The sequence below is a fragment of the Lepidochelys kempii genome, chromosome 6 (genome assembly GCF_965140285.1).
Source record: "Lepidochelys kempii isolate rLepKem1 chromosome 6, rLepKem1.hap1, whole genome shotgun sequence".
Lineage (NCBI taxonomy): Eukaryota > Metazoa > Chordata > Testudines > Cheloniidae > Lepidochelys > Lepidochelys kempii.
Genome location: NC_136385.1, coordinates 68405298 through 68430509, shown reverse-complemented (window position 1 = coordinate 68430509; position 25212 = coordinate 68405298). Strand labels below are relative to the sequence as shown.

The 25212-nt window shown below is 41.2% G+C and overlaps 1 protein-coding gene across 1 annotated transcript in view; it reads right to left on the bottom strand.

Moving 5' to 3' along the window:
* Positions 1-25212, bottom strand: part of RGS6 (regulator of G protein signaling 6) — a 170098-nt gene that overhangs the window by 97002 nt on the left and 47884 nt on the right. Inside the window, exons 2-8 of the mRNA XM_073350672.2 lie at positions 18323-18373; positions 16967-17073; positions 12851-12902; positions 9771-9835; positions 5738-5814; positions 2069-2150; positions 1016-1090 (exon numbers count right to left, since the gene is read on the bottom strand). Coding sequence (XP_073206773.1) covers positions 1016-1090; positions 2069-2150; positions 5738-5814; positions 9771-9835; positions 12851-12902; positions 16967-17073; positions 18323-18373 — 509 coding nt within the window. The remainder of the gene's footprint in view (positions 1-1015; positions 1091-2068; positions 2151-5737; positions 5815-9770; positions 9836-12850; positions 12903-16966; positions 17074-18322; positions 18374-25212) is intronic.

Here is a 25212-nt window from a genome sequence, read left to right as displayed (position 1 = left end):
CACTTACTTCAAAATTTCTCAATATCTGCTTGCTTATTATAAATTACCGCATTTTCAGTCAGTCAAACCCACTATTTCTTATGCCTGAAGCACTCTTATCTAGATATAAAATAACTATTTTTTGCTCTACTCTACAAGTCTATTGCATTTCCACAATGAATGGAGACATTTATATTTGAGAAGTGTTACTTTGCTTGTCATGCATTTTTGGGGGTATACAGGCTTCAGGGAGACTGCCATGTGCATGAAGTTATGCAGGTGTGTTTATGTTTATAGGATCAGTAACTGAGATTGGGGGGGTGGAAATCATATTCTAACTCAAGTGTCTCTTAAATATGATACTAAACAACTTTAAGAGAACTTACAGTAATAACTTTTAACCCTGAGGCTTTGATACACTGAAAAAAAGGGTTAATATGGTGTCAATGAGCCAAGTTTTCCACAAACCTTAAAAAACAACAGCAACAACAAAACAGTAAAACACCATCAAATCACCGGTAGTGCATTTATTTGTCAGGTATTGAAGGCAATAGCAGGCATCTTTTTGTTCAATTAATTATTTTTTTTCTTTATTTGATATTTGTATGAAACATTGAAAGGTTATGATGACATTTAATAGCCAGCATATTGACATGTTTGGGACCATCATGCTGATATGCAACAGTTCATTTATGTTTGTCTATATTTGTTAAAATGGGAGCTCTGTGGTCACTAAATGACAACGATGACTATCCCAGGCAAAAGAAAAAAATAATCAGGTCTTAATTCGAAAAGAGTGCTGTCTAGTGACTACAGCAGGGGTCTGGGAGTCAGAACTCCCTAGTGCTGTTCTCAGCTCTGCCAAGACTTGGACTGGTACCTGTCCATTTGTAAAATGAACATAATAAACTTACTTACAAATGTGGAGGCTTAATTAATATTTGTAAATTACTTTGAAATTCTCATTTGAAAGAAGCAACATATTGTTGGTGTAAAACATAGTTGTTACTGTTCTGAAAAAAAACAACACCCTGACCTTTTTAACCTTCTGTGGGTTTTTCATACGGCGACACTTTCTGATGTCCATTTCTGTTGTGTTCACGCAGCCTGGCTAAGAAAGGGACATTCATAATATTACCATTGATGTTAACAATGTACATACCACCTCCTCCCACTGGAAAGCAATAATAAAACACAGAGTTTTCATCCTTTGCTTGCAGCACAAATATTGTTACAAAAATGCACAATAGGATCTTTTTCAAAATGCTTTCTTTAAGGTGTGTACTACAAATCATATTCGTTAATCATTTGGTTCTGTAGTTGTTTGTACTTATGTACTTGTGATTTTTTAATTTTTTTTTCTTTTACATCACTTCATATCATACCCAAATGTGCAGTTTTTGAATCATGATTGCCATATTTGGGGTCAGGAAGGAATTTTCCTCCAGGGCAGATTGGAAGAGGCCCTGGGGGTTTTTCGCCTTCCTCTGTAGCATGGGGTACGGGTCACTTGCTGGAGGATTCTCTGCACCTTAAAGTCTTTAAACCATGATTTGAGGACTTCAATAGCTCAGACATAGGTGAGAGGTTTTTCGCAGGAGTGGGTGGGTGAGATTTGGTGGCCTGCATTGTGCAGGAGGTCAGACTAGATGATCATAATGGTCCCTTCTGACCTTAAGATCTATGAGTCTATGTTAAGTTGAATCTCAGCATCCAATTTATTTGCTCATAACTTCAGCACACAATTTCAGCACGCAAACTCCTTTCAGGCTGAAATTACCTGGTCTCAGCTCAGAGCTGAGTTTTTCTAGAAAACTTGAACAAAACTGGTTTAACTGCTTTTGAATTCTACTTATGAAAAAAAACAAACCTTTACACTTCTATTTTATGTTAAAATCAGAAATGTTGTGCATGCACAAATCTAAACCTTTTGAAACAATTTTGTTCTCAAACTTGGCTTGTTCTGAAGATCTCCTATGGACAATTGAAATATGAAGAAAATCCGTTCAGCAGTTTTAAAGCTAACCTCTCCATGCAGCATATCCACATTGCTAAGTTTGGAAGTAGCGTAATTTAAAAAGAGACTTACCACTGGCCTGTGCACATCCCAAAATGCTCTTTCTTGGCTGTCCAAAATTTTCCTTTCAGTTTTATCTTTTTTTCTGTCAATTCTGGGAAAATAAAGAAATGAAACAATCCACGACTTTACTTTTCTGACTTGCTCCCAATTTTCCCCTGGATTTTTGGACCCAACTGACAGCAGTATCCAGTACTCCTGTTCTAGTGACACATATTTCCATACAGAAAAGTCAGATTCCAGATGCCAAGTGATTTGCAGGGTCATTCCACCAGCCTGACGAAAGGGATCTTTTGTTTTCAATGAGAGAACTTTTTTGCTAACATCTGCTCTGCACCTGGCAGCGAATAGCCTTTCTGACACCAGATTTCCCAGTCCCAGTCGAGCGCAGCACTTAAACTGGTGCTTAACTTTAAATATGTGAGGAGTCCCCCTGAAGTCAGTTTACTTAACAGTTATGCATTAACTTAATGGCTGTCCTGTATCAGGATCCAACAAGTCAGAAAAACACATGACTTCACAAAATTGTTCCACGTGGGACATACTAAGAACAATTGCAAATTCTTCATGGACAGATTCCCGACATCATAAATACCAGTAACACCATCAAAACTGGCACAGATACCCTTTTAAAGAATTTCAGAAGACAAGTCAGAGACTGAATGGGACAAGGAGAATGAACAATCCCGCTTAAACATAATGTGGTCCCTTCAGAACATGTCTGAAGCATGTTGATGGAGGAGTGTGGTGGAAGCCTACACTGGCACTACATATGCTGTACCTGTTTTGTTCCTTACAGAGGGTGTCTGTTTCTAAAGCTCTCAATTCAGCATCTTTATTGACACTATTTTTAAATGACAGGTTTCAGAGGAACAGCCGTGTTAGTCTGTATTCGCAAAAAGAAAAGGAGTACTTGTGGCACCTTAGAGACTAACCAATTTATTTGAGCATGAGCTTTCGTGAGCTACAGCTCACTTCATCAGATGTTTACCGTGGAAACTGCAGCAGACTTTAGAAAAATATTTTTAAATGATAATTTAAAGTAGTAGGTGGGAGAAAATCCACCACTGTGGGGGTTATTAGTTATTTGTCTTTACCACCATCACCCCTTGTTGGAGAGGTTGCGATCAGTTGTTGATCCCCAGCCTGACCTATAAATGGAATTATAACATCACCTCTTGGAACATAGCAGCATGAGGCTGAGACAATGACCCAGATCCTTGGCTGCAGATGAGGAGCACATAGTGCAACCTGGGAGGGCAGCATGCAAAGGCTTTGTGCTCCCCCAGTTCTGGGTCAGCTAGCATAAAGTTAGAGCAGCCTTCAGGTGGCTGTCAATGGGCCTAGGGCATGGCAGCTGAGGATAAGAGACTCAGGGCTTGTCTTCACGACCGGGGAGATCAATGCTGCTGCAATCGATGCAGCGGGTGTCAACTTATCATGTCTAGTGAAGACTCGCTAAATTGACAGCAGAGCACTCTCCAGTCGACTCTAATACTCCAGCTCCCTGAGAAGAGTAAGGTAAGTCAATGAGAGAGCATCTCCCATCAATGCAGCACAATAGAGATAGCAGGGTAAGTCAACCTAAGCTACATTGATTCCAGCTGTGTTATTCACGTAGCTGGAGTAGTGTAACTTAGGTCGACTTACCCCCATAGTGAAGACAAGCCCTCAGATACAGCCCACTTTCTTCTAGCCTAGCCCCTTATGCCAGACAAAGGTGTACGGGATTGAATAGGAGATGTTATGACAGCTTTACACCACTGGAAGATTCCCATGCCCTTAGTGGGTAATCCTCCTGTGGCTGGTTACACCGACTTTAGGGCTGCTTTGTTCTAGTAGTAAAGCATAAAATGGTTGCAACACAATCCAGGATCTGGGCTTTATATATATATACAATCTCCAAGAATGTGCCATTGATTACAATTTTTAAAAAATTAGAAATATTGATTATGAAAATACAGTGTAATTAATTGCATTGAGACCATGATTTTCAAGCATTGCAACTAAACCCACTAAGCAGGTGGCCTGATTTTCAAAACATGAAGCGACCACAGTTCTCATTGAAGTCCACATTGAATATTACTGCTCATTTAATGCTGCCCAGGGCTTTGGCATGTCCAGCCTACAGGTAAATACACCAATGGAATTCTATATGCAAGATGGGGGTGGGGAGTACAAAACTGGATATGAAAAATAACGTTTCCAGATGCTTGTAGTTTTTCAGTTTAAATCTTACTTTGTTGTGCTGGAAACCTAAGCCCAAACAGCACTGGAATAGTGCCTGAAAACCAAGAAATGAAGCCAACTAGTGACAGGAAGTGATAGTGACCAGTTGAGTTTTACTGCTCCAAGTGAATGAAATGGAGAAAAAGTAAACAAACAGCATTGATAGTGAAAAGAAAATAAGACTTAAAATCCTTCCAGTTGTAATAATCTATGCTACTAGTGTCAGAAGTACATAGTTTTGTTTGATTATGATTTTTATCTTGGCAGTGAACCTTTAAGCATCTCAAAGACTAATTATTATTGTAACTTCCAATTTTCTCATCTCATCAGAATTCTAATATTCTGAACTGAAATAATCCCTTAATTACCATGTTATTTTAAGGATAATTACCATGTTCTTAAATGGTCCATAATTACAATGTAATTACAGTGTTAATCAACAAAGTACTACAAATATAGATACACACACATGCATATATACATATACATAATAAGAAGTAGCAATCTCTTTTCATTTTGTAACATTTGTTTTGCTGTTTGATTCTGAAAGTGCAAATTCCCTCTGCTTTTTTGGTGTTTCCCAAGAATACAAATATCTGTATTCTGTAACACTAATATGTCACCTTCATCTTCCTTGTAGTTTTCATATGTGACAACTCCTTCTGCAACATGGACATGCAGACTTCTAAGCACCCTAATTTCACAAACCCAGAACCATGCACCTATTGTGGCAGTAGCAATGTCATGTTGCATATACTACTAAGAGACTGCACTTTGTGATCATGGGTAAAGAGGAGGCAAACAGTAGATTCCCAGTTCTGGGTGGAATGACAGGAGGAGGGTGAAAAAAAACTACTCGTTGTAAAATATGAGTAAGCCTTACTCATATTACATAATAGTATTACATAATAGTCCACAATGATTTGGTAGCAAAAGGAGGTCAGTTAGTATGGACACAATAGAACTGAGTTTTCCGGGATTTGGTGTATTCAGTGGGAAAAATAATTGGGGATATTTGCAAAACAAATATACTGTGTGCAGCAGGACTGTACAGCTACTGCAGAAATGGCAGTACTTTTTATCTTCAAAGTACTTTACAAACATTAACCCATACACCTGCATGGAAGGTATTATTCTTCCCACTTATGCTGAGTGGGAAATTGAGGCACAAATGGTAAGAGACTTGAACAAGAGCAAGAAGCTCAGGAGTTCCTGGCTTCCAGACCTGCACACAGACAATTAGACCCATCTTTATCTTGGCATTTTTTCCTCAGGGTATGTGATCTTGTGAATTAGTCCTGTGCTGTTTCCAGTGTGACAGGGATTAGAATTTACCAATAAGTCTCGAGTTATTTGGGCAAAGACTTTAACTGGGAAACATTCTCTTAATCCAATCCCTTCCCCAACAAAGCTCTAAAGACTCTTCCAGTTCACTGAACTGGGAATACTTACTTCACTTGGGCCTCTGCTTGCATAAAGATGAATTCCCACTTCCTTGCAAAAGCCCTCTGCAGTCTTGCTAAGTTTTCCTGATAGGAGAAACAAATAAAGAGAACAATTAAATCACACTAATTATAACTGCAGTTTAAGAACTAAATTATTGCATCAGTTTTTTTAACCTGGAAAGCTCAAAACACTAAAATTAATATTGGTAAATTGTCTCTGTAGGCAAAGTATGATATGAATGTGTGGTGTGTGTCCCCCTTACAAGCCACCACATAGCAGGAACAGGACGGACCAAAGCAAGAGTTGTATCAGGGTGTGAAACAGACTGCCAGAGCTCTACTAATAAAACAGCGTTGGACTTGTTTCCACGTATTCCTCAGTGTACTTTCTACAATACAATACTGTGAAAGTTTTTGGAACCGACAACTTCCCATTCTGATAGCAGCTGCCTGCTGCCTGCACACTTTGCTTTTATGGGGTGGCTGGGTGGAGGAGGAGGGAGGGTATTTTCCGGCCTTCCTTGTTTCATAAAGGATAACCATCCCTCAGTTGTTCAATGGATTGTTAACCCTGAAAGCATTCCACAGTGCAGAGGACTGAAGTCTGGGTATTGTCAGGGCAGTTCATAAAAGGAAACTAGTTATTTGTCAGGACAATGGAAATAACTAGAGATAGGCCCAAGCTGGTCACGTTTGGATCCAGATAACCTTTAGCCCATTATCACAATAGCTCCAATTCAGGAAAGCACTTAAACACATACATGTTGGTTCATAAATTCACAGACTCCAAGGCCAGAAGGGACCGTTAGATAATCTAGTCTGACTTCCTGTATAAGCCATAGAATTTTACCCATTTACCCCAGAAGTCCATACGTACATAAATCTAAATTCATACACATTCAGGAAACCATTTGAGCATGTGCTTAAGTTGCATTGAATTCTATGTGACTTAATCATATGCCTTAAATTAAGTACATGCTTAAGTGCGGTCCTGAATTGGGACGCTCTCCTGAATTATGGGTTCAGGAAATCAGCAGTAGCTGGTAGAGAGGCAAAAGAAAACTTAACTAGGCCCACTGTATATTGGTGTAAATCAGGAGTAACTCCACTGATATTAATAGAGTGACACCAGGTAAATCTGGTGTAACTCAGAGAAGAATCAGGCTTATATTTGGCCAACAAGGGGAAAAAAAACATAAGGGCACCTGAACTTAATCTTCCAGGCCATACTATGGTTTACCAGTAGAAACACAGGGATCCTATGAATCTGCATGCAGAGCCCATGACCAGAAAAAAGCATCTCCTGCAGATTGAGGGGTGAGGTTGGTTTAAGGAGGATTTATATGAGGAGAGAAAATGGAAGAATCCTTCACTGAGCACACACCCTCCAAAAAAGTTTATAAAAATAACTATGCAGAGGATTCCTCCCCAGTTCAATGAACCTGATTCTCCTCTCACTTGCACCAGTTTTACACCACTACCACTCCCTTGATTTTATTTGGTGTAATGGCGATAGGAAGAGTTGATGCCCTTATCATCTTCCTGTTTCTTATTAAGAGGGCAAGTTTGCAATTCAGATCTCCAATCATGTGAGAAATGAGAAAGTGACAGAAAAGCAAGAGCTAATTGTTTGCCATCGGAGCATTACTATTCTCAATAGACACTCGTATGCAACAGTACTTAGTACTGTAGCTTCATGGCATGAGTGCCAGAGTGGGTGGTGCTGCTGGTGCTGAACAGCCCTTTTGTTTCTTTATGACGGATCCTTATAGAATTTAGTTAGTCAGGTGACTGCGTGATTATCATTTTTTTAAATAATGAAACTGGAGATATGCAGAAGCAGTGCATCAGCAAAAGGATATACAGTGCATGTGGATTTTAATATTCCACACCTTGTCTAATGTTCCAGGGTAGTGTTACTGGGAGTACTACATGCATTTCAAGGATGGAGTCTGTGGCCGAAATCCACAAAGGAATTTAGGCTCCTAACTGCCACTTTAGGTGCCTAAGTCCAAAATTTAGATCCTCAAAATCACTGCTCAGTTGCTGCCTACCCATGAAGGGACCTACATTCCCTAGCTGCCTATGTTTCTGCTAGTAAAGTCCCCTAGGGCCGGAGGACTAGGAAGTTAGTAGGGAGTAAGTTAGGGTGTGACTTTAACGTGCACTAGCTATTCTGCACTAACTCTCCATGGGAACACTCTTATTTCACACTACAAGTTCCTTTGTGAGGTTTAGCTTAGTAACTTAAAAATGGATAAGCTACACTGCACAAAGGCACTGTTAGTGCAAAGTAAGGGTGCCCGTATGGGGAGTTCATGCAGAATAGCTAGTGCACGTTAAAGTCACACTCTAGCTTATTACACACAACTTCCCATGTAGACAAGTCCTTTATTTCTTCTGGCGGCTATGTGCAAATCTTCCTAAGTTCTGATGCCACTGAGCTGCTCAGTGCTCAAGTGTCAGTGGGATCCTCACCACCTACCTCTATTGGATCAGGCTCTGTATAAAACACAGGAGGAACAGGTGGTAGCTTTATATCCAAGAGCCCAATGGATAAAGCACTCATCCTTTGTACAAGAGACCTGGGTTGAAATCTCAGCTTTGTCAACTGGGAACAGGGACTTGAACTCAGGTCTTCCACCTCCTAAGAGACTGCCTTAACCATTTGGCTATAAGGTTCTCTGGGATGGGCCTTTTTCAGTCTCTCCTGTTGAATTTTTTCCGTGTTTTATAACATACATACATAGACACTGGAGCAGGGACTGGAGCCTGGGTCTCCCAGGACCTTGTATTACCTGCTAGGCTATGGAGTTATGCTGACTCTCTCTCTGGCCCAATGGGAGGTGGGAGATTTAGATTAGTGTTAGAGCAGAATTTAACTCAGTATACTGCGGCTAGACAATTCTGTCTACTGTTATTTCCTACTGTACATGGAAATGCAGTCCATAGGTGGATTCAGCAGCAGCAGTCACTGAAGGCCATATTTTGTCCTCAGTGTATTTATATACCATTCCTATTGTCATCAACAAGACTTGCGTGGAAGGATCCAATGGAGCATACATAGTCCCTTGTGTGCAAAAGCAATCAATAAAGGGTTCTTTCTTGCTTTATCTCTAGTCAGTACAGGGCACATCTGTGGCATGATGGGGACAGGCTGGTCTATGAATTAGATATATTAAACAGGTTACAGCGAGGTCACATTTGCTCCCAAATTTAGATTTTATAACAACAAGGTGAGAGGGGGAAATCAGTTTTGTTTGTTTGTTTTAAAACAAAACCTAAGACCAATACAAATGTTTTCATAAATTTAAAAAACATTTCTAACAGTTTTTCAAACAACATTCCACTGAAGTATTTGAAACTTAACCACTACTCTGTTGAGCTAGTAAAGCAGAACCTGAAAATTAGATTGACTAGAGCCTGATAATAACCAAAAGTGCAGTTGGCTAGAATGCTTTCATTGCCTACATTCTGAGTAATGCAAAAAGCGAATGTCTTGTAACATAGGTTGAGGGCATTTTCATATGCTTACTTGTTAGCCTGACAAGGCCTCTTTACTAAACGTAGCTAATGCCTGTATATGGAATTTGGAAAATGTAGCTCAAATTAATCTTTTTTGTAAATCATTCCTTTGAGAGTCTACAAATATGTGATATGCCTCAGCGGCAATGTAATTGTCCAAGAATGTTAACCTTGTAATATATCTAAACATTTATCACCCCACTGGCTCCTATAAAGACAAACACTACCCAGAAAAGCAGCCCCAGTGTAAGCTTTTGTGCAACTTGCCCCAGATCTCTGAAGGAGTATGCTGTGGATACTTAAAGGTGAGACACTAAAATGTGTATCATGGACATCCTCATTTATGAGTTTGATATTCTCTCAAGGATTAACCAATAGAATCTTTTGAAAATAAATAAAAAATAAACTAAAATAATAATAAGACAATAAGATAGAGAGCTCCCTGCTAAAGAAAGATTCAGTTTTCGAAAAACGCATTGCTCCCTCCGCATGAACTGTAACATCAGTATACCTACGGCTTCATAATCCGCCAGCTCCAGCCTAGCTTTGTTCTGCATGGTCCGCTTGCAAAGATAGATGGCTAAGGGGAAAGCCATAACAAAAATAATTCAGAAAAAGGCACTTACTACAGGATGGAAAAAAAACAACCAAAAACATTGTTGTGCATGTATTGTTCATTCACATAGTTAAACCTGACCTAAGGAATGACAGCGCTAGATACCTAGCTAGCATTTCCTGTGCACAGTAGGGGTCTCAAGACTCATGGGACGATACAACCTTTAAAGATCTGGAGACATCTCAATTAATAAGCATGAAAAAAGCCATTTTATTTAGACACAGCTCTGCTTGCATCTTATGGGCTATATTATGGCTTTATCAACAAAGCTCTGGGTATGGGGTGGTGTCCAAGGGGGAGTCAAGTCTCAGAAAGGCATAATGGCTACTGGGGCTGGTGAAAGATGCTCTCATCAGTGCATTGGCCATGCTCCACAGCTGGTGTGGAAGGGGCAAGAGCCATTACCCTGTTGCCTCCTCACCCCTTTTTTGAGCATCCTTCTCCTATCTAGAGCACAGGGAGTGAGAGGACTGTGCTTGGGAGTGGCCCTGTATATCATCTGCATTTCTTTTCCCTTTTTTATTGAAAAAGTATTCAGATTATTGATATGAAAATAGCAATTTGAGCCAAATCCTGAGGGGAGCTGAGCGCCTCTTTGGATCTGATTAATTGCTTTTAAGATTCATCAGTTCCATCTGCTTATTCCCATTTAAAATCATTGTTTTGTCCAACACCACAACTAGTTACCATAGCAATTGCTGTGAGTGTATATACTGGGGGTTGATATGGGCCCAGTGTATTCTGTACCATCCTGCATTTTGAGGCAGTTAGCATCAGGACTTTGCAACTGGCCCCTCACCTCTATTATGGGCTGAAAACAGAACATAGAATCCCACCCTACACAGGAGCTGGGTCAAGTTCAGATTAAAATCCAAACTACATAACATGGGCCCACGTCTCCAATCTTTGGGGTCTTTGAAATGTGAACCTGGATCTGAATGTGGTAAAAGTCCAGATCTTACACCCTCTCCTAATCTCTTTCAGGGCTGGATACAATCTGTCCCACAGCCTATAGAAGCAGAGCTGGTCAGAAAATAGGGGTTTGTCTGAGGGAAATTACTTTTTTTAATAAAAATTTTCACTAGAAAAACATGGATTTCTGATTTTCTGACAAAATGAAAATTTTGACACAAATAGACACTTTGCACAAAAGAAAACTTCATTTGATTAAAAACCCTATTTTCTGTTAAAATTCACATAATATTTTCAAGTAGCTCTACAGAGGAGATTCAGATATTGCATTAGAGGCACTGTGACAAGACCGGATTAATTCGAGTATTGCTATTCTTGGTATTTATATATTTCAACAGTTGTTTCATCTGGAAGCCATTTATAGGGTCAAAATAAATCCAGATCTAGTCATCTCAGTGTATTTCCACATTCCAGGGACTGAACTATCATCAGAAGGCCAGTTTCAGCCCCATAAATGTCTTTGAAGCATCAAAAATGTAGGTAAAAAAATGTATACACAGCTACTAAGGCTTCAGTTTTATTTGGGTTTAGCTGAAAACTGCCAGTTTGGGCTTTATTCAGGATTCTGAAGAATCCACATGGACAGCCCTAACTGATAAACAAATGCTGATATTGGATATGTGAAAATGAGCCCAAAGGGGCTCAAAGCTAATGCATCTGTAGCATGTTTTCAGCCTTGGGGCAGGTCATAGAAGGCCCTTCTTTGAGGGGCACTATTACACACAATGCATTGCAGTACAATAATCTGACATCTACATCCAATTTTTTACTTAATATTACAGAAAAAAATCTTCTGTTTCCAGATTGTTACTATGATATGTACAGAAAGTATTTTCAGTGTAACCATGCACATACATTATACACAGTGGTTACCATAAAAATATTTAGCAAAGCCTTTGTAACTAATTAACATTATTGTGATTCTTACCATGGCTTTTCACAGATATTCCCTACACTTAGGCAAACATAGAAAGATGTTAATAACTATTACTGTATGTGGGGATTGCAAATGAGCCCTACACATGGTTACGGGCTTCCCGTTTACCCAACCAAATATTATTTCCAAAATCCACAATGATGAATGATTGTTGCCAGAGGGAGGGAGAACATTTTTTTTTGTTATAAATTGGCCTTAGTTACTGAGAGATCTTTTAAAGAAACAGTTCCAGAAGCCTTTGTTTTATGAGAACACAGATGTATTCACTTCCTCTGCCAATGCCACAGTGGGATGGAATAACTGATTTTATCGTATAGATATGAGAACTGTATTGCTTTCTCTTGTAGAACTACAATGCACAGAGACAGCTAAAGACAACAACACTGCTGTATTTTCTTTATGCATTATTCCTATCCTCAGCCACTCAGACGTTTAATATAGTGTACTGTGGTTTATTAGCTCATAAACCAATGTTGTTCTTCTGTCAGCAGTTATCATCTGGTAATTTAAACATATTTCCCCTTTTCATGTTTTTAATGCCATGTATCAGAAAAGCTTAATTTTTGTTTGACACCGCTAATGATATGTTATTGTTGGTTAGATAACTGTTTATTGAGCAGCCAGTTCAGTGCCCAAACAGGATTAATGCTTATTGACTAACAGTTCAAATTCAGCTACAGATCAGAGAGTATTCCACCACAGAAGCAATCTTTATGCTACTAGATCCTACTAATTTTACAAGGGAGATACTTATACCTTCACATTGACTATCATCTTACACCCCAAGTAGTCCTGTTAAAATCAATAGGACTATTTGAGAAGAAAGGTGCTACTTGATGGGTGAAATCCTGGCTCCACTGAAGTCAATGGCAAATTCCCATTGCATTCAATGGAGCTGGGATTTCACCGAATGTAAGGATGGCATGTGATACGGCCCTTATCTGGAGTTGAAGAGGAAATTCAGAGCATGAAATGTTGTAGACCACTAATAAATAATTTCTACAGGGCAATAGTGTTACTTCTGACACTTTCAATGGGAACTTCTAAAAACTAGAGTATTTTATTCTCACCATAGTCTGTATTTTCTGGTTCCCAGCAGTTTGAAGGCCAAAAGTATGGGGCCTGAAAAACAGCACATCATATTTTAACAATTTAATTTAAGCAACAACAAACCTTAATGCACCTGATAATTATAAATATTATGAAACCCCTGACAGCCAAAAGTCCAAACTACATGATAGTTACACTGCAGTTTTAATGTGAATGAAAGAGCAACTCCTCTGTAGCTACGAGAGTTACAGTGCACTATTATTATAAGTGCCAAAGGTGGGCATAGCCCTTTGCATGCATTTAAGAAGACAGATCTTTGTGCCAAGGAGCAGTGAAAGGAACTGTTCATGAGCACATGGAAGTGTCAAAAATATTTAGTCCAAATCCTACTGTGACATTATCTGATTAAAATATGACCATGCAAATCATTGTTGCTACCACTGTTATATAATTACAACGAATCTTATACAAAGTATGATGCATTGCCAGAAAAGGTTAAACATCCTGCAGAATAAATGACCCAGATCCAACCTTTAGAGACATGTTAGAAAAGTATGTGAATGGTAATTAGGGCCATTCCATGGTAGAAAGGCTAGAACTTTGAAATGCAAACCTATATTGTTAGAAATTAGCGGTGATACTAATTGTAGTTGTGCACTCATATCTTGTTAGAGGTTAACAATGTAGTCAAACAGTCCCTGTCTATGCCGTATTCTGTTAATTCAGAGATCAAAAGGACATCTTAACATTTAAATGAACTGTAAACATAGCAATATCACTGTATTCATCTCTCTTTGAAATGTATAGCAAATCATCTGCAAATGGTGGAAGAACAGGCAATTGCCATACGTTAATCCATGTAGCTAATTACTGGTGATCCTTAGGAAATAGGTCTACTTCGAAGTCTCCCTGATTGCCTATTGTTTGCCTAAGGACTCCAAGCTGTCAAAAGAAGGCCTGGAATTGTATAAAAATGTATTGGGTCCTGATCCTTTTTATCTCAGATCTGCTTGATGCTTCATGCAGGGGAAGCTTAAGTCCTAAGACTGAGATCTCCACTGGACTATAACCTACGGACTAATTCTGAAAGAACTCTTTGCAATTACAAAGCTCACCATCTCTACTATGAATTTGATCTCAGAACTGTACTCATGTCTATATCTATACTGATCTTTTAACCAACATTCTGTCTCTCTTTTCTTTTTTGATAATTTTTAGTTTAGTACATAAGAATTGGCTGTAAGCATGTATTAGGGTAAGATCTGAAATATTCATTAACCTGGGAGATAATGGGTCCGATCCCTTGGGATTGGTAGAACTTTCTTATACAATGAATAAGATTTTCAGTAATCCTCATCATAGTTGACTTGGGTGGAGGCCTGACGCTGGGTTGCTTTAAGGGAACTGTGTTGTTACCTTACTGGTTACCAAGAAGCTATTATAGAAGCTGTTTTGTGCTGGCTTGGTAAATCTAAGTATTGGAATATCCACCAGCTTTGGGGATTGTCTACCCCATTCTCTGCAGTTCACCCTAATTGAGTAGCCTCAGTGCGGCTCCTCTAGCCCTCCGGTCACACCTACCCTAACACATTCCATGTGAAGACAAGAGGCTGATATATTCAGATTAGTGGAGTAGGAAGGTGATTCTAGCAGAATATTTTTGTGTAGAATGGCTGAGTCAAAATATGTGGCAGGGCACTGAGAGATGACCAATGGGTAGACAAGGTTCTAGAGCAGTGGTCTCCAAACTTTTTATGCACGAGATCACTTTTTGAATTTTAGTGCAACCCAGGATCTACCCCACCCCTTCCCTGGGGCCCCGCTTCTTCCCCAAGGCCCCACCTCACTCACTCCATCCACCCTCCCTCCGTTGCTCACTCTCCCCCACTCTCACTCACTTTCACCAGGCTGGGGCAGTGGGTTTGGGTGCGGGAACGGGTGTGGGCCCAGGGCTGGGGCCGAGGGGTTTGGAGTGTGGGAGGGGGCTCTGGGCTGAGCCTGGGGCAGCGGGTTGGGATGAAGGAGTGGGTGATGGGTGCAAACTGTGGGAGGGAGTTTGGGTGCAGCAGGGGGCTCTGGGCTGGGGCAGAGAGTGTTGGGGTGCAGGAGAGGATACGGGGTGCTGGCTCCAGGTGGGGGCTCAGGGCTCGAGGGAGCATGGGGTGCTGACTCTAGGAGGAGGCTCAGGGCTGGGGGTTGGGGTGTGGGAGAGGGTTCGGGGTGCAGGAGGGGACATGGGGTGCTGGCTCTGGGAGGGGGCTCAGGGCTGGGGGTTTGGGTTTGGGAGAGGTGCGGGCTCCTGGGTGGCACTTACCTTGGGCTGCTCCTGGTCGGCAGCGCAGGAAGGCTAAGGCAGGCTCCCTGCCTGCCCTGGCCACAAGCTGCTCCCGGAAGCGGCCAGCACGACCCTGCAGCCCCTGGGGGGTGAGCACATTGCTCCACATGCTGCCCCTCTCTGTAGGCACCGCTCCCGCAGCTCCCACTGGCCATAGTTCCCCATTCACAGCAAATGGGAGCTGTGGGGATGGTGCTTGCAGGCAGGAGCAGCACAGAGACCCCTGCACCCCCTCCAGGATCTCAGGGTCGTGCTGGCCGCTTCCAGGAGCAGCGCATGGCCAGGGCAGGCAGGGAGCCTGCCTTAGCCCTGCTGCATTGCCAGACTTTTAGTGGCTGGAGAGCGCGATCGGCAGGCAGAGGCTCCAGGACTGACCAGTTGATCGCGATCTACCGGTTGGTGACCACTGTTCTAGAGCAAAAGACACTGTATGGAAAAAGCAACATGATCTGGTGACAGTGCATATGTGGGATGAAAATGGGGAAAGGGAGTTAAACATGACACTGATGTTGGACCCTGGCTGACAGGGTGGATAGGAGTTTTTGACAGCTGGAGAGGACATCCTGTTAATGATCCTTTCTTGACAGGTCTTTTAATGAGGCCCAGTGGGAAAGTACAACTGTAGAGGTGAGTTAATGACTATTTGGTAATTAACCTACACTTCTGCTTCTTAAGTGAAAACAACACGCAGCAGTAAGGCAGCGGGAGCTAGTGGTGGCAGCAGCAGAGGCAGAGATGAAAGCCTTTTCAATAAAAGCTAAACAAAGGGCAACACAGGAGGAAGGGAGGAGTTAGATGATGGAGAAGGCAAAAGAGAGAGGACAGAAAGATAAGTGGCCTAGTGGAAAGAGCCCTGTTCCCAGCTCTGATGTGGGCCTGCGGGCTGACCTGGGGCAAGTCACTTCACCTCCCTTAGCCTCAGCTTCCCTTCTGTAAAATGGGGATAATCAAAAAATGTTTGCAAAGTGCTTTGAACTCTAAGGATGAAAAGAGCTATAGAAAAGCTAGGTTTTCAGGTATTATTAGTGTTACTATGGACCATACGAAAGGTGGAAACAAATTCAATTTGAAACGTTACACAACGAGCTCCAGTTTTGTTCTTTCCTGGTCATTTTCAATAATAGACAATCTGTTATAGAAAAGGAGCTTCTGGAGCCCAATCAGTGAATTAACAGGGAAGGCTTGGATCAGCAGATTTCAGGAAGAATGTATAAAAAAAACCTAGGTCCTGCAGTTAAACATGACACATCTAGGAACAGAGTCAACATGGGGAAACTGAGACATGGAGCATTTAAGTGATTTTTTCCCAAGGTCACAGAGACTCTGTGGCAGAGCCAGAAATGGAACCCTGATCTCCTGACTTCCAGACCTATGCTTTAATAGAAAGATGATCCAACTGACCTAATATAAAACTGAGCATGGAACTGAGATGCAAAATCTGGATGCAGACTTCTAACTCTTCAGTGTTTGCATGTGTTCAGATCCGGGGGTTGCTCCAGCCCATTACACAAAGAAAACTAGCAACCAAATTCAGGGCCAGGTTCAGATTCTGAAAATGACTTACTTCAAGGTTTGGGGTTTTGATTCAGAGGCATCAGATTTACATACTTTGGGACTGTAGAACAAACTTTCTTAAAGGGATTTCACTGATACTTCATGGCTGTGTCCAAATGACCTCAATAAGCATAGGGATCTTTGTGTTGTATGAACTTCAACAGCACTCAGTGTACAGGTAAACATTTCAGTGTGGAGGGACAGTAAATATAGAAGCAACAATGTAGGAAGCAGAGGGCTCACCTACCTGAAAACGATAGAAGGTCCCATCATCTTTCAGGGTAAGAACATGGTCTGAGATTGGAAAGATATAGCCCTGTGCTGCTATAAGACTTCCCATATGTATTGCTTCTACTGTGAGAGGGAAAGAAAGAAAAAGTAGAAATCTGTCAGACAGATGTACACTAGGGCAGCGTTTCTCAAAATGGGATCTGCAAGGGTACTCCAGGGGGTCCATGGGCCCTGCTGATCAACTCCTCCCCGCACCCCCAGTGCCTCTTCCATACAGCTGTTCCCCCAGCGTGCAGGAGGCACTGGGAGGGAGGGACAGGAGCGGAGATGGGGGCAGGAGAGGGAGGGGACAGAAAGAGGCAGGGAAGAGGAGGGGCAGGGGTGGAGCAGGGGTAGGAAAAGGTAGGAGGGTGGGGCCTGGGGTTAGGGGTGAAGTGGGGGTGGGGCCTGGGGCTGAGAAGGGGTCTTGGGGGTCCGCAGCAAAATTTTAAATCAAAATGGGGGTCCTCAGGTTACTAACTTTTCAGAACTGCTGCACTGGAGAATCCATTGCTCTCAGCAGATCTGATGGTGGCTCACAGTCAGATTTGGTGTACCCCTCAGTTCCCCAATAAAATTATACAGAAGTGAAAACCAACCTTACAGTATTGGTACAACTCTACTGAAAATGTTAACCTGATGACTTTAATGTCCCCATTACAGGGTGTCACACTTCTCTACATTGTGAAATTCAATTCAAAGCCCATTGTACATTGCCATTAACGAGAAACCCATTCCAACAGTGAATCCCATCATTTCTCTATATTATACAAACAGATGCTATACTGCTAACAGCATCTTTATTAATATGGCAACAAATTATAGAAAGGGAGCAAAGGGCTTTACTTGGAGGGAAATGCACTGAGGCAGAGGGATGCTGTTTTGCAACTTTTGGCAGCACATGTGGCAACTTCAGTTCCCTCTCATGGAGGCTGCACATGGGGGATAGCTCCCCAGCGGATGTAAACTGTCAACATTTCATTGACTTCAGAGTTACGCAAGTTTACACATGTTGAGGATCTGCCCTTAGGTGTACCGTCAGGGCCCCAGTCTTAGAACAAAACAGGCCTTCTCACCTAGGTAAATGGCTAACAAATGGCTTGAAAGCATTGTACAGGATTCTAGAGTTAGCCAGACAAGGTTCTACAATTCATTGATCTGCTGAGGGACCGTAAACATGATTCATATCCCTTTCCTTCCCACTTCTCTCCTGATGAATACAACCTCATTGCTTTATCAGCACAAGACTCAGTGGCAGACAGGTAACTAGTATCTAATGCTACACACACACACACACTACTGGTAGGTTGTTCAGTTTCAACAGTCATATTACCTGGGTCCTCAATGCTGAGGTTCTTCATGAGCCACTGCACAATGTCAGTACCTGCAAAGACAGAAATGCACTACACATGTAAGACCGCAAATGTTTGTGGAGACACACCATGTTTAAACAAGAAGAAAAGATACAGAAATTCAGGTCAATGGCATTTCCTTTCCTATTCCCACTGCAGGCTTGAAGAATCTCTTTACCTGTGTGACACTATTACACATTTCTTTATTTAGAGTTATAAACCTGCATAGGTGTCTCATATGATGGACATCTTGATTTAGTTTAAATTACACAGCATGTGAATGCCACAGAATCTACTCTCTGCACAAGGAGTTAGGCTTGTGAAAGCCACTATTATATCTCAAAGAAAGAAAAGACCTCATTGCTCATTGCTAACACTTTCACCCACAACTGTCAGAGGTGATTCCTAGGCTAGAGCAGTAGAACAGAGCAGCTAGTCAAAGACCAGGGGGTGGGGAAATGACATGTGACTGATGTGAACTAAGCTCATGTCTTGGGGAAAGAAGTGAGACAATGTGTGCCGGGAGGGGCGGGGTGGGGGGAGTTCTCTTTGAATGTGTTGTTTGCTAGTGATATCACTGGAGGTTTGTGGAGACTAGGGAGGAGAGACTGGGTCTGGGCTTTTCAGCTCTAGTCAGGTACAACAAATGCAGTTCTCTTGTAAGAGGTGTAAGACCTTTAGAATTGATTCTCTACATGCACATGGCCACTCTGCTGTCTGCATGAAACACATGGGAGCAGAAAATGGGTCACTGTTCACAGGCAGATCCTATTACTGATCAGTAAAATGTTACATGATGGGATACAAAATGTTGCCACCTTCTTTAAACCATGTACTGAGCTGCTAACCATGATGTAGGCCATGTCTCGAGTAGGCATCCAAATCCCCTCGCCAGCTTTGTAAAACACAACCAGTGTGAGTTGTCCAAAGTCACACAGCAAGTCAGTGGCAATTTAGCAAGTCCATACTGGAGCCAAACTTGGGAAATCCCCCCCTTCCAATACAATGCACTGATTCCACATCACTCTGGATATCGACACAACGGCAAGACTTCTTCAACGCACATTCAGTTTAATTAGAAAGGTTTACACCCATGTGCAGGTTTTCAGTGCTCGCAATAATACCGTGGCATTATACCGTGCTCTATGCGCTCAGAGTGCTATACCCACAACAACTAATTACCGTAGGGTTCACTCTGCCTCAACCCAGCCAGAGGAATTATCCCTTGCATGGAGCACATCTTGTGAGGTCAGATTAAGGATCACAGAAATGATTCACAACATTCTAATATGCCAGAGGAATGAAAGATAAGGACAGGGAGATTAGTCAGTACTTTGGAGATTGAAGGGCAAACTCAGGGTTGATGTATGAAAGTGCCAGTCTGACTTGGATGACACTGCACCCACTTAAACCAGACTTAGCCAAAACAAGTGTGAAAAGACAAAGAGAGCTGGAATATGTGAGAAAAGGTTTAAAAACAGAATTGTGTTGATGAACTGATCTAAACTAGGTTGGAGATTTCTGTACAGAAGCTGAGATTTTAAATAGAGATTAGTATGAGCGATAAAGTTTGGCTCTGCTTTTAAACTTCCCCAAAGTTCAGAGGTGTTTAGATATAAGGTTCGGTTCAGGCCCATCTCTAATTTAAAATTCTAGATGGAGAGGAAATAATAATTGGTTCCTGCTATATATTACTCCACAGTCCATTCACTCAGTTCCTATATCAGCAGCCAATATGGGGGTATTGGCTACAGGACTCATTTTCCCTCTGACTCCATTTTTGCCCTGATTAGACATGTTACATTGCCACTGCTAAAGACAGTATGTTCGGCTTAATGCATTTTTTAATTATGGAGAAAGTTAAAAATCATGACACAAATGAACCCCCCCCCCCCAATACATAATCAATATTGTATTGATCAGCTCATAAGGAGCAGCATGTGGAAGCAAGCACAGATCCCAGAGTTTGTTTTGTCTGCAAAAAGGTATGACAATCCCATGAAAAACTTCCAAAAAGGGATCATTTTGAAACTCTTATTCTTTTTTCTCAACCCCATTTTCATTGATCCACCCTGAAAAATTATAATAGTGTGGAAAGTTTACTTGTGCTGTTTAATTTTTTTGCCATTTTATTGTGATTCTTATAAATTACTGGTTTACAGCTTCTGTTAATCCGAAAACTTCTATTTCAACTTTACTGACGGAATGGTGAGCAGCCACGCAAGAATATATTGTTATTTTGTCAGCCCTCTGATACCACACAGTATATGAAGGATCTGAAAGCATAGCCCAAAAATAAATCCAAAACCATCACTTGAAATCATGGATCTTAATCTGGGTTGGTTTAAAAAAAAAAAAAAAGAGTGTAATTTCTGACTGTTGCCAAGAGATTGGAGGGTTTTATGGCCATTCTCCAGCTTTCCTGAGGCAGGCAGATTATCTTTCTGCTGAGTTTGCTGAACCATTATTTATCTGCCAAGACCAATTATTCAACCTCAGGACAACAACAAGCCTTTCTTTCCCCTGTTAATTACTGTCACTTTAATATCCATGTCACTAATTATTATTCAATCACAATGAAAACACTTCATCCCCAAAGCCACTTTCAACTTATAGGCTTACCTTGGCTTCAGATCTACCTCTGCCATAGGCTGTACCACTACAGCCCAATCTCAGCCATCTACAAGATACCAGTTAATCCATCTCTCAAATTATCAAGTTTGCATTTATCTATAAAAGTCAGAGTAGGGGGAACAAGTTCTATTTAACAAATCCCCTCTTCTTCATGTCCATGATACAAATTCTTTTAAAGCCATTCATCCATAATTAAATTCCTCTCAGAATCTCATGGTCTCCTAGGGACCATGCTAAAAGTTCTCAAACAATTCACTTTACCAAAGAAGGTCTCTTCTAGCTGTTTTCTACGGTCCATATTCTCCTTTTCTTCCCTGCTTTCCTAATAGCTCACCTTACCTGATCAGTCTTGTTACAGTGTGTATGGTAACACCCATGGTTTCATGTTCTCTGTGTATATAAAATCTCCCCATTGTATTTTCCACTGCATGCATCCGATGAAGTGAGCTGTAGCTTACGAAAGCTTATGCTCAAATAAATATGTTAGTCTCTAAGGTGCCAAAAGTACTCCTTTTCTTTTTGCAGATACAGACTAACTAACTACTCGGAAACCTGCAATTTAATAGAATACTTTGGCTGGGCTACTTGATCCTGCCAAGTTTCGAGTTCCTACTACAAACTGCGGAGGCATTAAAGATATTTTTAAAAATAATTGGAAATGTTTTTATAATGGAAAGTGTCGGTGACTCAAAATGAAGGAGTTTCTACCATTCCCCCCACTATAATCTATACACATACATTCCTCTGTGACAATATACCCACTTCAAGGATAGTTAACAGTCTGGGGACATCTATTTCCCCCTTATATAGAAGGACACTATTGCTTTAGGCTGTTATTTGAAGCAGCTGTAGGTGAAGTTACATAACAACACTAAGACTGAATCTATCTGAACATAAAGTATAACTATATCCATTCATCTACAAATCTGGTTTAGAGACAGAATAATAACTTTATATTTCCTGCCATTTCCTCCTTTACTTTTGGCCTTAGCGGTCTCATAAAGGTACCTAGTGTTTCCAGGTTTCAGAGTAAAAGCCGTGTTAGTCTGTATTCGCAAAAAGAAAAGGAGGACTTGTGGCACCTTAGAGACTAACCAATTTATTTGAGCATAAGCTTTCGTGCATCCGATGAAGTGAGCTGTAGCTCACGAAAGCTTATGCTCTAATAAATTGGTTAGTCTCTAAGGTGCCACAAGTCCTCCTTTTCTAGTGTTTCCAGAAGGCCAGTGCCTGTCAGCATGACAAATAGCAAGCCAGCCATGAAAAGATAAAATACAAAGGAATGTTTAAGTGGCATGGCCCCAGCTGGGATGCATTTAAGGAACTGAATCACCACAGCTATACTTAGCACCTTTTCTACCCTACCTAGCCCGATCCTCCTCTTGTAGAAGAGTCAGTCCTATTTTGGGAGTGCCATTTGGAGGGAGCTAAATGAAGCCATGATGGGATTCACCTATCTCCCTCTCCCTGCACTGGAATGGAAAAAGGAACAAGCACAAATAAGTAACCGCCCCTAGCAGTACCTAAAAACCCCAATGACTCGCTGCATATAGCAGGTTTCAGAGTAACAGCCGTGTTAGTCTGTATTTGCAAAAAGAAAAAGGAGTACTTGTGGCACCTTAGAGACTAACCAATTTATTTGAGCATAAGCTTTCGTGAGCTACAGCTCACTTCATCGGATGCATACCGTGGAAACTGCAGCAGACTTTATATATACACAGAGAATATGAAACAATACCTGCATATAGCAGAAAACTTGAGGGGTTTGTTTACTAATCAGTGGACTGGGTGTATTCCTAACCTGTCAGAGTACATTTTCAAAATCCCACCACACCTGTATATGCCACTGCATATATTTCTAGGCCTGGGTCCCTAGGGAGAGGAAAACTACTTTATTTGTAGGAAATACAAATACAATTGGAGAGAATAGAAAATTAATTCTCTGAAGAACAAAGAACCCAGAGGCTCAAATTAGTTCTGAAGCTTTAAAGGAAATGCAGAAATGGAGACAGAAAAGGAGACAGGCTTTTAAAAGGTTCAGTTTTTCTTTTTCTGAGTTACTCAAAAACCTGAATAATGGTCTGGGGCAAGCCACTAAGCATCGGTGATGGGTTTCAGAGTAGCAGCCGTGTACGGCGGCTCAATGCCCAGCCTCTGCAGTGATTGGAAGTATGAGACCTCAAACTACCCAGCTGCAGCATTAAGAATGGAGGACTGAAATTTGCCACTTCAGGAGTGAATGAGACAGTGGTGCAATGTACCCCTACTTCCTTCATTACATACCATACAACAACAATTCCAGATCAGTTTGCCATACAGTTCTGCCTCATTCTTTGTCCAACATATGCACTGAATGAGACAGGTTCTTGAAGAAAAATTCTATATGATCAGGTAATAAAAGACTAGATTATAATGCATTGAGGGCACAAGTAACGTTCCACGGCCACTCTTAACTTTATTCTTTCCTCCTTGATGAGTGCTTAACTTTAAAACCTTAGCATATTTCAAGTGTGTTTTAATGGAATTTTCAAAAATGTGGGGTTTTTTCAAATGAAAAATGAAGAAACTAAATAAATTAGCATAAAATAAATTCCTACCTGTTCATCTGGAGGAACGTTCATGTTTGCTAGACTGCAGTGGAATGCTCTGGACAGGCACTAAATAAGCAAGCAATGAACCAGAAGCCTTTGCCTCTTTCCACACACAACTTTCTATACCATACAGAAGATGACAGAAATCCTTTGGAGTCCCACAATCTTCTATATGCCCCATGACCCACAGTACTTATTCACTAATTGTAGAGAAAGATGCAGCACTGCCTACAAATTTTCCTAAGTTATGCATACGAGCAGAACCTATTGACCATTGGCAACCACTGAGAGACAAAATTCATTATAAAATTCAGTGTGCACAGGCTAAATACATGTTCAAACGCTCATAACTTTGACCAGTCACAACTGTCTCCAGAGCACCACAAGGCAGATCTGTGACGATCTCCCCACCAATTTCCATTTCTCCCATCTATCACAGATGTACTAAAGCTGTTTACAAAAGTCAGTTCTGTCTCTCTTTTTTTCCCTTTCTCCAACAACAGCAAAAGTGTAGTTTTCCCTCTCTCATTTCATTCTTGAGAACCACTGAGCCGTTTTGGCACACATTTTTCAAAACATTTCTCCCCAACTAACACTAAACCTATCAAATTTATTTCACAGCAGAAAGACTGAAAAAGTCATAAATATCCAAAATGACCTTTTACAATATAAACACTTTTGCACACTTAACTATGCAGATTATTCCATACTCTGCTAATAATGACATCAATAAATGATAAATGGAATTGCACCAATGTGTATCTGAGGGGAGCATTTGCCTCCATGGTGCATCTGGGAATGATGGGGTTAATTTTCATGCCTTCACTTCAAGATGTACAGCTGTCAACTTTGGTTGGACAAATTCCTGGCGATTTCATCATATGACTGAATCTTTAATTCCTGGAGACTCCAGGACAATCCTGGAGGGTTGGCAACCCTAACCAGGTCATGTTAGAAAACAAACAAATAAAACCACCCTTGCTGAAGGACAAAACTGTTTACTATGGAATCTCCCAGCATGGTTTATTTCCTCAGAGCTCAGTCCTAGAGCTTTTCTTTGGCAACCCCCTCAGTGGAAGTTTTGCCTGGGTAGGGAGTTCAGAATCTTGGGCGTAGTACATATTTTCTGTAGTGCTCCAACTTTTGTGATGGAAAAGTGATATCTCTTTGACTCTTCTTCACACTGTGTCACAATATAGGGAAACAGTTTATAGCATTTGCCTGCAAAAAATCATGTAAATACTTACTAGAGTAAGCTTGAAAAGCCCCAGCACTTCTGTCTGAAAGTGTGATAATTAACGCTCCTCATTAGCACTGATAATTGCACTACTCAGTGTCAGCATGGAGCCTCATCACAGCAATAGCAGCATGGAATTTTTAGCAATTAGGATTTTCTTTACATTATGTGCCCTTTAAGTCTTGCCTGTGCATTATTTAGTATTATGGCAGCACCTAGAGGTCCTATTGTGCTAGTACTGTATACATACAGAATGAAAGGACAGTCCCTGCTCCGAAGAGCTTACAGTCTATGTAACAGTTTACAATTTAAGCCCCCAAGTCTACAATTCATAGCATGATGGCAGACTGCTGTGCCTGCTCAGATCCCCCCCCTCACCTCCATGGGGATCCACACAGATATAGAAGTT